The 14,398-nt window shown below is 35.8% G+C and overlaps 3 protein-coding genes and 1 pseudogene across 3 annotated transcripts; 1 reads left to right on the top strand and 3 right to left on the bottom strand.

Annotated features, from left to right (window-relative positions):
* Nucleotides 1–51: 51 nt before the first annotated feature.
* Nucleotides 52–2,865, bottom strand: LOC125581679 (annotated as a pseudogene).
* A 2,142-nt stretch (nt 2,866–5,007) lies between these two features.
* On the top strand, nt 5,008–7,150 carry LOC125588966 (zinc finger MYM-type protein 1-like). Its single transcript, XM_048760984.1, has 2 exons — nt 5,008–6,475; nt 6,754–7,150. The coding sequence occupies exons 1-2, from the start codon at nt 5,021–5,023 to the stop codon at nt 6,865–6,867; spliced, it is 1,569 nt and encodes a 522-aa protein (XP_048616941.1). The 5' UTR covers nt 5,008–5,020; the 3' UTR covers nt 6,868–7,150.
* Nucleotides 7,151–7,362: 212 nt separating this feature from the next.
* Nucleotides 7,363–8,518, bottom strand: LOC125581648 (protein EXORDIUM-like 4). The gene has a single exon (XM_048747460.1). It carries the CDS (start codon nt 8,424–8,426, stop codon nt 7,539–7,541), a length of 888 nt encoding a protein of 295 aa, XP_048603417.1. The 5' UTR covers nt 8,427–8,518; the 3' UTR covers nt 7,363–7,538.
* A 3,072-nt stretch (nt 8,519–11,590) lies between these two features.
* LOC111202511 (2-hydroxy-6-oxo-2,4-heptadienoate hydrolase-like) lies at nt 11,591–13,681 on the bottom strand. The gene is made up of 4 exons (XM_022695335.2): nt 12,208–13,681; nt 12,036–12,128; nt 11,879–11,946; nt 11,591–11,806 (listed from the first exon to the last, which is right to left on the bottom strand). Exons 1-4 carry the CDS (start codon nt 12,862–12,864, stop codon nt 11,689–11,691), a joined length of 936 nt encoding a protein of 311 aa, XP_022551056.2. The 5' UTR covers nt 12,865–13,681; the 3' UTR covers nt 11,591–11,688.
* Nucleotides 13,682–14,398: the final 717 nt, after the last annotated feature.

The following is a 14,398-nucleotide window of genomic DNA, read 5'->3' as shown; positions in this document are numbered from 1 at the left end:
GTACCTCTTTATATAGGTGTAAAGTGGGGTCCACTGTTTGTCTGAATACAAGCGTGTTAAATCTGTATCGTTAGATTAAAAGAAATGTGGAAACGATAGAATCGGACGGCTAAAATAACGCGGTAACGGCTCGTTGGAAACATCTACGTCCAGGTGGCAGTAAAGGAACCGCGTGATTTGTGTCTAATTAAATGAAATATGACCGTTGTCTGAAGAGCTTTTTTTTTTTGGTTCCTGAACATGTCTGAAGAGCTTTATTTCCTTCTATAACGGTCTGTCGGGTTTTTTTCCGGGAAAAAGGTGTTTGCTTTGCTCGTGAGATTTCTTTTAGAAAAATCGTTGGGCCTTCGTGTAAGGCATTGGACATTTGGTTTGTTAGTTTTAACAGGTCATGGCATAGGGAGAGTTTGGATGAGGACAAGTCACAATACCAAAGGCCAAACTACAGAAGCATTTGGATTGGGTCGTTGGGATCATGATAACGCATTATAACAAATTTATAACATAGATGGGCCGGTCTCGAACATAAGTGAGGGAACCGACCGCTTAGGACATCATATTTTAAGCAAAAAATGTAGTTGTATATAAAACATAAAATTTGTTTTACATGAATAACAAATGCATAGAATTTTAAATGAACTTAGGACATAAAGAAAAAATTGAGAATGTTCGACCGGCACTACAAAGTTTGAAGATGCATGTTTTTATGGAAAGTACCACGTCACCCTTCTAGATTGGACGTAAAACATAGCACGCAGACAGGAAATTTTGGACGGCAATATCTATAACTACAAGTCTACAAAGCATTAGCTTTGTTAAAATGTGAAAACTGTTAACGTTATCATATCCTCACAAATGGCATCAAGACTAACTAGTTTATCCTCTGATCTTTCTTTAAAGTTTAAATTCTTTTATTTTTAATGGTCTATGTTTACCGTATCAACACATGAATGATAACTTTCTTAATCCGTTGAGTCCTTTGGTTCATAAAAACAAAGTTTATTAACATAGGTTTATAAGTTTGTAGGGAAGACTACAAATCGGTTTTATTCTTCTTCACACATCGTTTTATTATTCTTCACATTTCATACAAAACAACACATCACATTTTATGACTTAAACCAAAGTCCTACACTCTGCAGCCTGAGGGTCCCACATCGCCGGTAAAAGATATTTCCTACCGGCGAGACCCAAAGCGTTGTAACTCGCTCCGGTAGTTTTGTCCACTAGAACACGACCCGGGTAACCTGGGTAAGCACCGGACCCAAACCTGTCGACACAAAACGAGGCGGGTTCTTGTTCCCCATTAACGGCGTTAACCAGTAGCGTCGCGAGGTTAATAATCATTCCGTCAACTCCAACATCACCGTTGGGTGCGATCAACGGGGGAGACTGAGGTCCGGATAAAGGCTGATGAAATGGCCATGCGCAGTAGCCAGGACACTGCTTTTCAGAGTTTCCGACCCATACGTAAGCTCCACCGTCAAGGGAACTTGACTTTGACCCGTGAGTCCCGCACCGGTTCATACAAAACCCCTCAACGGTCACGTCTTTGGCCGTCAAAACGGCGGTTATCGACCCAACCCAACACCGCCTCCGTTAAGTTTGCCTGACAGAGCTTTGAGGTGAGGACTTTTTAATGATTTTCCGAAAGGGTAGTCCTCGAGGAGGAGCTGTTTACCGAGGACGATTTTTGATGCGCCGCCTTTGTACTTCTCGGTCGTCTTCCACCAGGACGCGACGGAGGGACCTTTTGCGTCACTGGGGGAGTTGAGAGAGCGGATGAAGTCGACAATGACGGCCCGTTGGATTGGTGTGAATTTTCCGTACCAAACGATATTGAGACTGATATTATCTTTTTTTACCGAAAGGCTGTAATTAAGACTGATATTATTTTTTGTTACTGAAAGGCTGTAATTGAGACTGATGGAAGACGGACGGAAAGGCTGCTCGTCCATCATGGCGGAGGAGAAAACAACGGTGGCGGTGAGGAGCACGAGAAGAGCGGCTAAACGGTAAGTATAGGCCATGTCGGGAGAGCAGAGAGAGAGGTTATGTTTTTAACTTGGGGTTTATGGGAACAACTAAAGGCTATATTCATAGCAAATTTTGAATGGGGTATATAGCTATAGAATGCACTATAGAGCGTTCATGTCAGCGTATGCCATGAGTTAATATTTAATTGGTTTACGCAAGGATATTCTCCAGCCTGTAGTGACCACTGAGGTTTTTTTTTTAAACGTTGATTTATTATGATATTATATTTATAAGAAAGATTACACAGCCAATCGACAATATTACATGCCTTATGAAGATCTACGTCTAATTGCATCACCTGAGCTGTCCTATGAAGATTCATTTATGACCATATTTACTTGCACCATGTTGAAACTTTCTTGTAAATCTTTTTTTTTTGTAATCTTCATTAATAAATAGTTTTTTCGGAACTTAAAACCTGGATTTCTCGTAATCGACAAGAAATTGTATAGTTTCGGGTTCGAATTTCAGATCTGGGTGTAGAACCCCAGACCACTGAGGTTCTGGAAGGGTGACGTGGTAGTTTCCATAAACGTGTAGTATTAAATTATTTTCATAATTATATATTTTTTTAAATGTTATATGACTGATGAACACTTCCGTGCATGTCAGGATAATGTTTATACTATTTACACTGATAAGTTCCTGTCAAAACTTACTGAAAAATGTAATCGTGTAAATTCAATAGACAAAAATCAATTGTCATTTAAAATATTGATGAATAGAAAATAGTTGCGCATTTCATAAACGCACTTAGTTTCCTTTACATTTTATCATCATTTTACAAAAGCATAGTTGTCTTTCGATCATGCACCAACTCAGCGAATACACAGAAAAGTTCTTCAAGTTTGTGGTACATGCATCGATCGTATTCATCGAACGTACAATAGATTCCAAAAAAGATATATTGACTTCCAAGCTACGAATTTAATCGAACCACAAAACAACACATATTGGACATACTAGCTTACTGTTTCGGAATTCCATAGATCGGTTTGCTACTAACACCATTATGCATAATTGATTTTGGTTTCATAGAAATCCTACTAAAGTATGTAAATTTGACAAATAGGCTTTTATTAGAAATGTTACTTATTATAAAAATAATAATGCATTCCAAATGACAATATTTATATTTTATTTTTGTCAATCAACGTGTTTGATATTTTATGTAAATCAAATTTTAGGTTAGACTAACTTACGTCACAAAAGTTTCTTTCATTAAATATTTTTTCCATCAATTTATACTATTTTGTGTGTTTCATCAAGTCTTAATTAATTTAGTCTCTGGTTGATTAATATAATTTTTCCAATCAATATAGTGATATGGAACTTTCCACTTTCTTATTTGAAAGCTAAATGTTTTTCACCAAGTCATGACAATTAATGTGTGTTTGGGTGTGATGAGCGTGCGTGTGGATTTATATATGTAATTGCCATTGTGATTCATAGGACTGAAAACTGATTAAAAGGTGTCGAAAACAAGAAATAACATCAAGGCCCTGCAATTTTTGTTGGCATGAAATGCAACGTACTAAATCATTGATCGTAGTTGTTATCCATTTGGAAATCTGCAAACAATTGATTAAGGAGAACCATAACTAATTGACTATGTAATTTTGAAAAAGTGGGGGGGGCAGTTAAAGATGAGATGTGGGATTAAAAAGTCTAAATGGATATGAGATAATTATATATGTCGGAGAAGCCAATTAAACTTACCAAGCCCAAGTAGAATATAGTGTTAGCATATCCATTCCCCTCCATAACTTAACTTTCGACTTTTGAGGGTAACGTAACAGTCTTTATTGTGGGAAAATGTTGTATGCATGCCCACTTGAATCATGCCTCTCTCCTTTTCCCTTATTTGGCCAAAGAATGTAAAAGTTGCAGCATGCATATATATTCAAAACAAAAAATAAAAGCATGAAACATGTTCATTATATTGAGTGGCTTCAAAATTGCGCTGAAAAGTTTAAAGATGCCTTTCACATCGAAGTCATCGTAGTTTTATCGCATAAGTTGTAATGAGCACAGTTATAAGGTGATAACGAGACTGGTTCAACAGCTACAATAATTGAATATTTCTATCGACAAGAGATACTGAAAAAAACTAGGGAAAGTAACGTAACTAGGCCAATCAAAATATTAAGAACTTATATACAATAAAGTATATAGATAAAAAAAAGGTTAAAAAGAGAATGTGAAAAGCTCCGGTGCCACACATCATGTTTATCTAGCAGCAGATTCGAATTCGGGTCTCTTAGAGATTCACGCAACGATTTGTGCCACAGACGTGTGGTTAAGTTTATAGATAAGGATCAGTCGTCTTAAGTTGAATCATCTTGTCCTCTGATCACTATACTCGTCTGCATTCGACATGTACCGGAAATTTTATCAAACCCTCAGGAGCTTCAATAATTATTAGTTCGCACAACCAACCAATACATTCATTCCTTTTCACTTTTGCCAAAATGTTGATAACCACATAATGCAACGTAATTAATATAGATAACTAAAAGTTCAAAAATAAAAAGATAACTACAATATTGTCAAAGTCCTTTGAGAAATGTGAATTGCCACTAAGTAGATTAGTTAAGCGAATATTAGTGCATCATGCATGAAGCAACAAAAGGTTTTATCACTATTTCTTTAAGTAAAAGTCCTAAGAAAGTCAAAAGAGTATATATGCATTATCTTTGGACAAGTTGGGTTTATTAATCAATGACTAATCTTGTGAGGTACGTTGGTATTATATTGCCGCCGACCGACCGACCGACCAGCTCATGTTGGCTAACCAATCTCTATACACAGTTTGGTCCCAGTTCTCTTGCCGTGCATTAAGTAACAGAGGTAAGTGAAAGTCCTAACAAAATCAATGAGTATATATGCATATAATCTTTGGATAAGTTGGGGTTATTAATAAATCACTAATCTTGTGAGGTACGTTGGTCTTATTATAAGTGACTGGAGAAATGTTTCAGAGATGCTTAGAAAACATGAAAAGAGTCATAAGCATATCATCTGCATGACTAGTTGGATGGAGCTAGAAGTGAGGCTGCAAAAGAATTTGACTATTGATAAGTTTGTCCAAGAAGAAATCAACAAAGAGAAAAGACATTGGAGAGATGTTTTGTTGAGGATCATTGCTGTGGTAAAAGGGCTTGCTAAGAATAATATAGCATTTCGTGGAGTAAAAGACAAGATTGGTCAAGATGGCAATGGCAACTTTTTGGGAATGATTGAGGTGATTGCTGATTTTGATTTGGTAATGATAGAGCATGTTAGAAGAATTGAGAAAGGTGAGACCCATTATCATTACCTCAGCAACAAAATCCAGAATGAGTTGATAGAAATGCTTGGGAATGAGATCAAAAAGATAATCATACAGAAGATTCAACGGGCAAAATATTTTTCAGTGATTCTTGATTGTACTCCTGATATCAGTCACAGAGAACAGATGTCCCTAGTTATTCGATGCGTGGATATTTCAGAGATCTCACCAAAGATAGAAGAATTTCTTTTGACATTTTTGGTGGTTAAAGACAAAACTGGAGAAGGGCTTTTCAACACCCTTCAAGATGTATTGGTTAATCTTGATTTGAGTATTGATGACATTAGAGGGCAAGGTTATGACAATGGGTCAAACATGAAAGGAAAGCATAAAGGAGTGCAAAAAAGGTTGCTGGAAATTAATCCAAGAGCAGCTTACACACCATGTGGTTGTCATAGTTTGAATCTAGCGCTTTCTGATATAGCTTCCTCATCAGAGACAGCAGTTTCGTTTTTTGGAATTCTTCAGCGCATTTATTGCTTGTTTTCTTCTTCAACAAATAATGCTGAAGTTTTCAGAGATATCGTGAATGGTATTACAGTGAAACCATTATCACAAACTCGCTGGGAGAGTCGCGTCAACAGTGTGAAAGCAATACGATATCAAGCACCTCAGATTCGAGAAGCTTTATTTTATTTGGCAGATAACAGTGATAATCCAAGAACAAGAAGTGAAGCTGAGTCTCTTGCAATGAGTGACACTCATGGAATTGGAAATTTCGAGTTCTTATTGGGAATGGTCATTTGGTATGAGCTTCTATTTTCTGTGAATAAAGTAAGCAAAATTTTGCAGTCAGAAGATATGGATATTGGGATTGCTATTTCTCATGTACAAGGACTTGTTTCTTTTATGAAAAGCTACAGAGAAACCGGCTTTCAAGAAGCAAAAATAGAAGCTGAACGGATTGCTATAGATATGAAGATTAATCCTGGCTTTTCAGTGAAACCAAAACGTGCTAGTAGAAAAAAGCGACATTACGATGAAGAACCTGAAAATGATGAAGAAAGCGTAACGCTAACAGCAGAAGAAAATTTCAGGGTTGATTACTTCATCAAAATTGTGGATCAAAGTTTGGTTTCCCTTGAGACACGGTTTGATCAACTTCAAAACTATGAGAAGACTTTTGGATTTTTGTTTGACTTGCAGAAACTCAAATCTGCAAAAGATGACAGTCTGATGACTTCTTGTGCCAACCTAGAAGCTTATCTAAAGCATGGTGTGCATTCTGACATTGATGGAAATGATCTGTTTATGGAGTTGAAGCTTCTAAGAAATGTTCTACCAAAAGAAATAAAGAAACAGGTTGAGGTTTTAGATTTTTTGAAGAAGATGGAAAGATGTTATCCAAACACATGGACTGCATACCGTATAATGATGACCATTCCAGTTTCAGTTGCTACAGCAGAAAGAAGTTTTTCAAAGTTGAAACTTATAAAGTCATATCTGCGGTCGAGTATGTCTCAAGAAAGACTGAATGGATTATCGATATTGTCGATTGAGAGAGCTATGGTTAAAGAACTTGATTCTACATACTTGATAGATGAGTTTGCAAATAAAACTGCAAGAAGAGCTATATTTCAAAAATAATGTAATATTATGTTTTTTTATTATGTTTATCTTTTGATATTGTTTGATATTGTTTGACATTATTATTTTAAGTTATTTTTATATAAAGTTACAGGGGCCAATTTTTTTTCCTCGCTTCTAGTCTTGCAAATGTCAGGCACGGCCCTGGTCTTATATTGCCAATGTTCAATAAAACATGACATGCTGAAAACTTTGGACGCCAATATCTATAAGCATTAGCTTTGTTAAAAGGTGTAAAACTGCTATGTTTTCATATCCCCACAAATCCCGACACCACCAAGGCATCAAGAGCTAACTACTTATCCTCTAATCTTCCTTTAAAGTTTACATAAATTTATTTCTAATGGTCTATGTTTACCGTATCAACACACGATGGTTCTTAAAACAAAGTTTATAAGTTTGTAGGGGAGACTAAAAATCGGTTTTATTATTCTCCACATATCATACATACAAAACAACACTAGAAACATTTTCTTAAAGAAAAAACATAAATAAAGAAAAGAAAAGCAGCACATCCCCGAACCAGACGGGGTATATATCTACAACTTTATTTGTCTCCCAAGTCATTATTGCCACGAGTCTTTTAAACCAAAGTCTTACACTTCGAAGTCTGAGGGTCCCACATAGCTGGTAAAAGATATTTCCTACCGGCGAGACCCAAAGCATTGTAACTCGCTCCGGTAGTCTTGTCCACGAGAACCCGACCCGGGTAACCGGGGTAAGCACCGGACCCGAACATCCCAGTACATGTCGAGACGGCTTCTTGATTCGTCACGGTGTTAACCAGTAGCGTCGCCAGGTTGATAATCATTCCGTCAACTCCGACGTCACCGTTAGGCGCGATCAACGGCGGAGTCTGAGGTCCGTATAACGGCTGGTGAAACGGCCACGCGCAGTAGCCAGGACACTGCTCTTCAGAGTTTCCAACCCAAAGGTAAGCTCCACCGTCCACGGTGCTTGACTTCGACCCGTGGGTCCCGCACCGGTTCATACAAAACCCCTCAACGGTCACGTCTTTCGCCGTTAAAACGGCTGTTATCGACCCAACACCACCTCCTTTAAATTTGCCTGACAGAGGTCGGAGGTGAGGACTTTTTAAGGATTTTCCGAGAGGGTAGTCCTCGAGGAGGAGCTGTTTACCGAGGACGATCGTTGACGCGCCGCCTTTGTACTTCTCCGTCGTCTTCCACCACGACGCCACGGAGGGATCTTTTGCGGCGGCGGCGGGGGAGTTGAGAGAGCGGATGAAGTCGACGAAGACGGTCCGTTGGATTGGTGTGAATTTTCCGTACCAAACAATATTGAGATTGATGTTTTTTTGGACTGAATTGCTGATATTGAGACAGATGTTTCCTTTGAAGAGAGTAGCGTTTAACTTCAGCAGTTGATGCTCGACCGACACGGCGGAGGAGAAACCGACGGTGGCGGATATGAGTACAAGAAGAGCGGCTAAACGGTAAGTATAGGCCATATCCGGAGAAGAGAGAGAGGTTTTTTGTTTTAAGTTGGGGTTTATGGAAGCAACTAAAGGCTATATTTATAGCAAATTTTGAACGGGGCATAGCTATTGCAGGTACGTCCCTATTGCAGAGGGCGTCCGTGTCAACGTATGCCATGAGTTAATATTTAATTGGTTTACGCAAGGATATTTTCATAATTATATATATTTTTTAAAATGTTATGACTACAATGATGAACACTTCCGTGCATGTCAGAATAATGTTTATAATATTTACAATGAAAAGTTCATGTCTGAAGATATTGAAAGATGTAATCATGTAAATTCAATAGACCAAAATCAATTGCCTTTAAAAATATTGATGAATAGAGAATACTTGTATTACATAAATTTTGGAACATACCGAGTTTCCTTTACATTTTATCATCATTACAAAAGCATAGGTGTGTTTGGATCACCAACTCAACGAATACACAGATGAAAATACTTCAAGTTTCTGAGATACATCGATCGTATTCAACGAACAATAGTTTCAAATGATAAATATTGACCTCCAACCTATGAGTTTAATTGAACCACATAACAACACATATTGGACATACTAGCTAGCTGATTGTTTTCGGTGTTCCATATACTGGTTTGTCAATAACACCATGCATTATGCATAACTGATATGGTTTTCTGATAAGAACTGTGCATCGTGGAATCATTATCCGTGAATTTTTTTATCAATATCGCATATGTTGTAAGTAACTGATTATCATATCTAATAGAATTAGAAATTATATAATGATGTGATGTGTTACCTAGCATTAAAAAAACAAGAACTGTGCATTATGAATGATACTATCTCTAGTTAAATTAATGTTACATCTTAATAATTCATGCAACACGTTTGTTTTATTTCAGAAACTGTAGAGGGACAATTACTTTGCAGTTTCCGATTTAACAGATTTATATTAGGTTTTCACCTTTATAACTACGGAATCTTGTCAGTGTGGTAGAAAAATATAAATCCTAAAAAAGTATTTAAATTTGATAAATAGGCATTTATTAGAAGTGTTACTTCTTATAAAAAATTATGCATGCCAGATGACAATCATTATATTTTATTTTTGTCAATCAACGTGTTTGATATTTTATGTGATAATCAAATTTTAGGTTAGACTATCTTTCACCAAATAATTTTCCATCAATTTAAATTATTGTGTGTGTTCATTGAATTTAAATTAATTTTGGTCTCTGGTTGATTAATATAATTTTCCAACCAATATAGTTCAGCCAATATAGTGATATGGATATGAACCAATACAAAAGCTAATTGTTTGCCACCAAGTCATAACAGGTAATGTGTGTTTGGGTGAGATGAACGTGCGTGTGGATATATATGTAACTGCGAATGTGATTCGTAGGGCTGAAAACTTATTAAAAGGCGTCATAAATATGAAATAACACCAAAGCCTTGCAATATTTTGTTGGCATGAAATGTCACGCGCTTTAGATTTTTTAATATGCTTGTGAAAGTTACAAAATATACATAAAACGAGCAATCGTACATAATGAACAAGCTCATTCATAGATGCGTACATATGTCCTAACGTACTGATTCATTGATTGTAGTTGTTCTCCATTTGGAATCTACAAATTATTGATTAAGAACCAGGAATTATTTTTGATTAAAACAAAAAAGATAACAAGTACTATGTGGTTGTATTTAGGGAAAATTAGAAAAAATAGAACAAGGACTATTGTATTTTTGGTCTATATTTCTAATTTTCCCTTGTATTTATTTAATTCTACTTAGTGGAAATATTTGAAATTTGAAAAGGGAAAAATAAAGATGAGATATGAGATAATTATGCATATGTATATATGTCGGATAAGTCAATTAAACTTAGTAAGCCCAAGTCGAATATAGTGTTAGCATATCCAATTATCCATTCGCCTCCATAACTTAACTTTTGACTTTTGAGGGTAAACGTAACAGTCTTTATTATGGGCAAATGTTGTATGCATGCCCACTTGGATCATGTCTTTCTCCTTTTCCCCTTTTTGGTCAAATTATGTAAAAGTTGGAGCATACATATATATACACGAACCAAAAATAAAAGCATGAAACATGTTGATTATATTGAGTGGTTTCAAAATTGCACTGAAAAGTTTTAAAGATGCGTTTCACATAGAAGGCATCCTAGTTTTATCGTAGAAGTTGCAATGAGCACACTTATAAGGTGACAACTAGACTGGTTCAACAGCTACAATAATTGAAGATTTCTGTCGACAAGAGGTACTGAAAATGACTAGGGAAAGCGACGTAAGTCCAATCAAAATATTAGATAAGGGTCCGTCTTCTTAAGTTGAATCTTCTTGTCCTCTGATCACTATATTCGTCTGCATTCGACGTGTACCGTCAATTTATCATACCACAGGAGCTGCAATAATTATTAGTCCGCACAAGCAGCCAATACAACGTTAACGTAATTAATTCCTTTTTACTTATAACTACATCACCAACGCCTGAGCCAAAAAGTTGATAAAAGGCATAATCCACATATTGTAACCTAATTAATATAAATAAATAGTATGTCAAAGTCCTGAGAAGTGCCACTAAGTAGATTGGTTAAGCAACAAGCCAACAACATTAGTGAAATTTAAACATAAGGTTTTTCACTGTTTTTTAAGTAAAAGTCCTAACAGAATCAATGAGTATATTATTATAATTTACTCCGTCCGCCCCTACTGTATATATACATAATTTTTGGATAATTAGTTGGGTTTATTAATCAATCACTAATCTTGTGAGGTACGTTGGTCTTATATTGCCGCCGACCCACCGACCAGCTTCTCATGGTGGCTAACCAATCTCTATACACAGTTTGGTCCCAGTTCTCTTGTCATGCATGCTTGTATAAAAGAGTCAACTTTTTGGAATCTTCCCTATATCATTCGAGCTCCACATATTATACAGCGAAAATTCAATCGAATAAACATTTTCCTCGAGAGTGTTTTCCTCAAACCCATTAATCAAAGATACAGCCCATTAAGAGAGATCTAGTTATGAAGTTGTCTTTGCCACTATTTGTTGTGGATTAAATCGCTTATGGTAGATCATTAATGTATGTTGTAAACAAAATAATCGCGTTTGTAATCCCCTCCTATGATGTTTGAATTTTCAATAACAAAGATAGACCATTCTTTCCAAATGCAGTAATGAAAAATAGTGTGAAAAGTTAGTTATCAATCTACATAAAAAAGAATAAATAAAAACAGTAGTTCACAAAGAGTCAATGAGAAAAGATTTCAAGTGCTTGAGGAACTCTTTAGACTTCTCCAAATTCACAGCATGTCCTGCCTTCTTGATCACAACTATCTCTGCATTGTCTCCTATATGTCTGTTGTTTACCACATTATAATTGGAAGTTGTTGTTTCACACAGTAAGAAAAAAGGTTAACTCTGAATTTACCTTTTCAATCTATAACCAAGTTCAAGTGGAAATATTTGATCTTCTTCTCCCCATATGATCAAAGATTTCTAAATTTAACAAACATTAAAAAACAATTTCACAGCAACTTCAACATCTACATAGCAAAGAGAAAGCTAAAGAAGTGTAGTTTCTGCACCTGTTTGATCCTAGGAAGATCTGAAAGTCTCCGATCTTTAAGTATTGATTTGATCAAATCTCTCTTCTCCTCTACATACTCCATACACATTACCTTCACATCCAAAAAAACAAAAATCAACAAAACATAAACAAAACCACAAAATGCAAACAAAACAAGAAACACAACTTACATCTATAAAGTCCCAAAGAAAAAACGATGGAACACCTTTGATCGGCTTAACAAAAGAGAATCTTATAAGCTCCTTAAGCTTCTCCGGCGTCTGAGGAATCAAAATCCCAGTGGCTTCTTCAAGATTCGGAACCTTAAACAATCCATCCTCCATATCTTTCTCCTCAAGGCAAACCCCGGCGCAGCATAGCACAATCTTCTCCACTTTCTCTGGAAACTGCGCCGCTAAACTGTACCCAACGAATCCACCGTAGCTGATCCCGACAATGCTCGTCCTCTCGACACCATGCGCTTCCATTAGCCTCATCAGACATTGAGCCTGGAAAGATTCGGACCTGTTCGGTTCTGTCGTGGAAGATAAACCGAAGAAGAGGAGGTCAGGAACGTAGACGTTGAACTGGCCCATGAAAGCGCGGAGATGTTCGCCGTATTGCCACATTGCGTTGGCTCCGAAGCCGTGGAGGAGGAGGAGGTTAGGTTTAGATCGGTTTGGAGATTTAGGGATCCAACAGTGCATTGACGTTGATGAGAGGGGATTGTCGTGGGAGAGATCGGTGGTGACGGAGCGGAGACCGGCGTTGAAGAATGATTGTTTGAATAACCAATCGCGCGATGCCGTGAAGCTGAAGCATCGCAACAGTTTCAGATGATCAAACATTTTTTCACAAAAAAAAAATATCGAAATGAAACAGAGGAGAAGAAAGGCGTGGTGATGAAACGGAAGAGAGACGAAGCTGTTTCAGTTATGTCGGAAACCCAAAATAAACGTGACTTATTGTCCGAACGTATAACTTACGTTATTACAGCAAAGGACATGTACGATTTTATATTTGTATAAAACACCCTATCGATTAAGTAATTTAGAGGTAATAGGTTCGATGCCAGTCTGTAGAGATGTAACCGGAATTAAATAAACCATAACATTACTATAATTGGTTAGAGGTTTAATCATGAACAGAATAATCATAACCTATACTTTTTAGGGTTTTAGAGAAGTAAAAGGTAATTTGGCAAATAAGAAAGGTTTAGAATCAGTTTCTATCTAACTCGTGAGTTTTGGAGGAGTCGTGTGTCAGCATTCTTTGCAGTCTTGTTTTGGGGTTCAAGGACCAATGCGTGCCTGAAATCTGCAGTGATAGTTAATTATATTTTACTCTCCAGAACCATTAACAGAAACAGTGTATTTAAAGTAAAGTGATAATAAAATAAGTCTAAATGCCATTATTGAGCATTTAGATGCGACCAATCTTTGATATTTGGAACATTAAAAGCAGTATTTTGTTGGTTACTGATCAAGAACAAGTTTCTATATGTGATACCTGCAACAACTTCCTTGTTATAAGTGATTCTCTAGCAGTCTCTCTAGTCTCAAATAGGCTTTTACGTTCTGTATAATAATTACTAGAGTTTTATCCGCATGAATGTTTGTTTTAGTAAAATAGACATAATTTATTCACAACACATGATTGTACAATATGCATTCATGTGAATATTGTTCGATTTGTAATATATAATATTTGTGATAGATTGACAATTTTTAATTGTGTGTGATTTGTTGATTTTTCATATTGCGGTTAGATACAAAACCAATCAAAATAATATTTATATAACATATTTGTCAATTAATAATTTTTAACTTTATATGTTTTAATAAACATATCTATAGTTTATATTTTGTATGTGAAATGAAATAATAATATACATAAATATATAACATTTAAAGTTTGTAGTCATATTTTAAATTAAACTATTTAGTTTTATTGTAAAATTTAGTTATAGATAATCCAATTAGAAAATTATCGTAAGTTTGTTATGTTTGGTTAGAGAAGAATGTAACAAAATAAATAATTTGTGATTAATTAATTAAATTTGGTAAGTTTGGATAGAAAATATAATAATTTATTTATGGTTAACTAATTAATAGTCATTACTTCAGTGGCGTCAATTGTAATTATTAGGATGAAAGAAAAGTTGTTTCAAAAAAATACTTCAGTTTTAATAATATAAATAAAAAATAACTACAATCGTCTCACATCTTGTATACTAATTTTACAAACTACTTTGTCCAACTTTGTTTAACATCTGGTGTGAAAATAGTACACAGCGAACTAACAAAATTAGACTGCACCAAAAGCAACTACATAAACCACTTCTACATATTCATTTGTCACTGTTGTACTTGTACTTGTATC

This window comes from Brassica napus, chromosome A2 (assembly GCF_020379485.1).
Source record: "Brassica napus cultivar Da-Ae chromosome A2, Da-Ae, whole genome shotgun sequence".
Taxonomy (NCBI): Eukaryota; Viridiplantae; Streptophyta; class Magnoliopsida; order Brassicales; family Brassicaceae; genus Brassica; species Brassica napus.
Note: the sequence above shows the minus strand (reverse complement) of the source record. Positions and strands in the feature narration are given on the sequence as shown.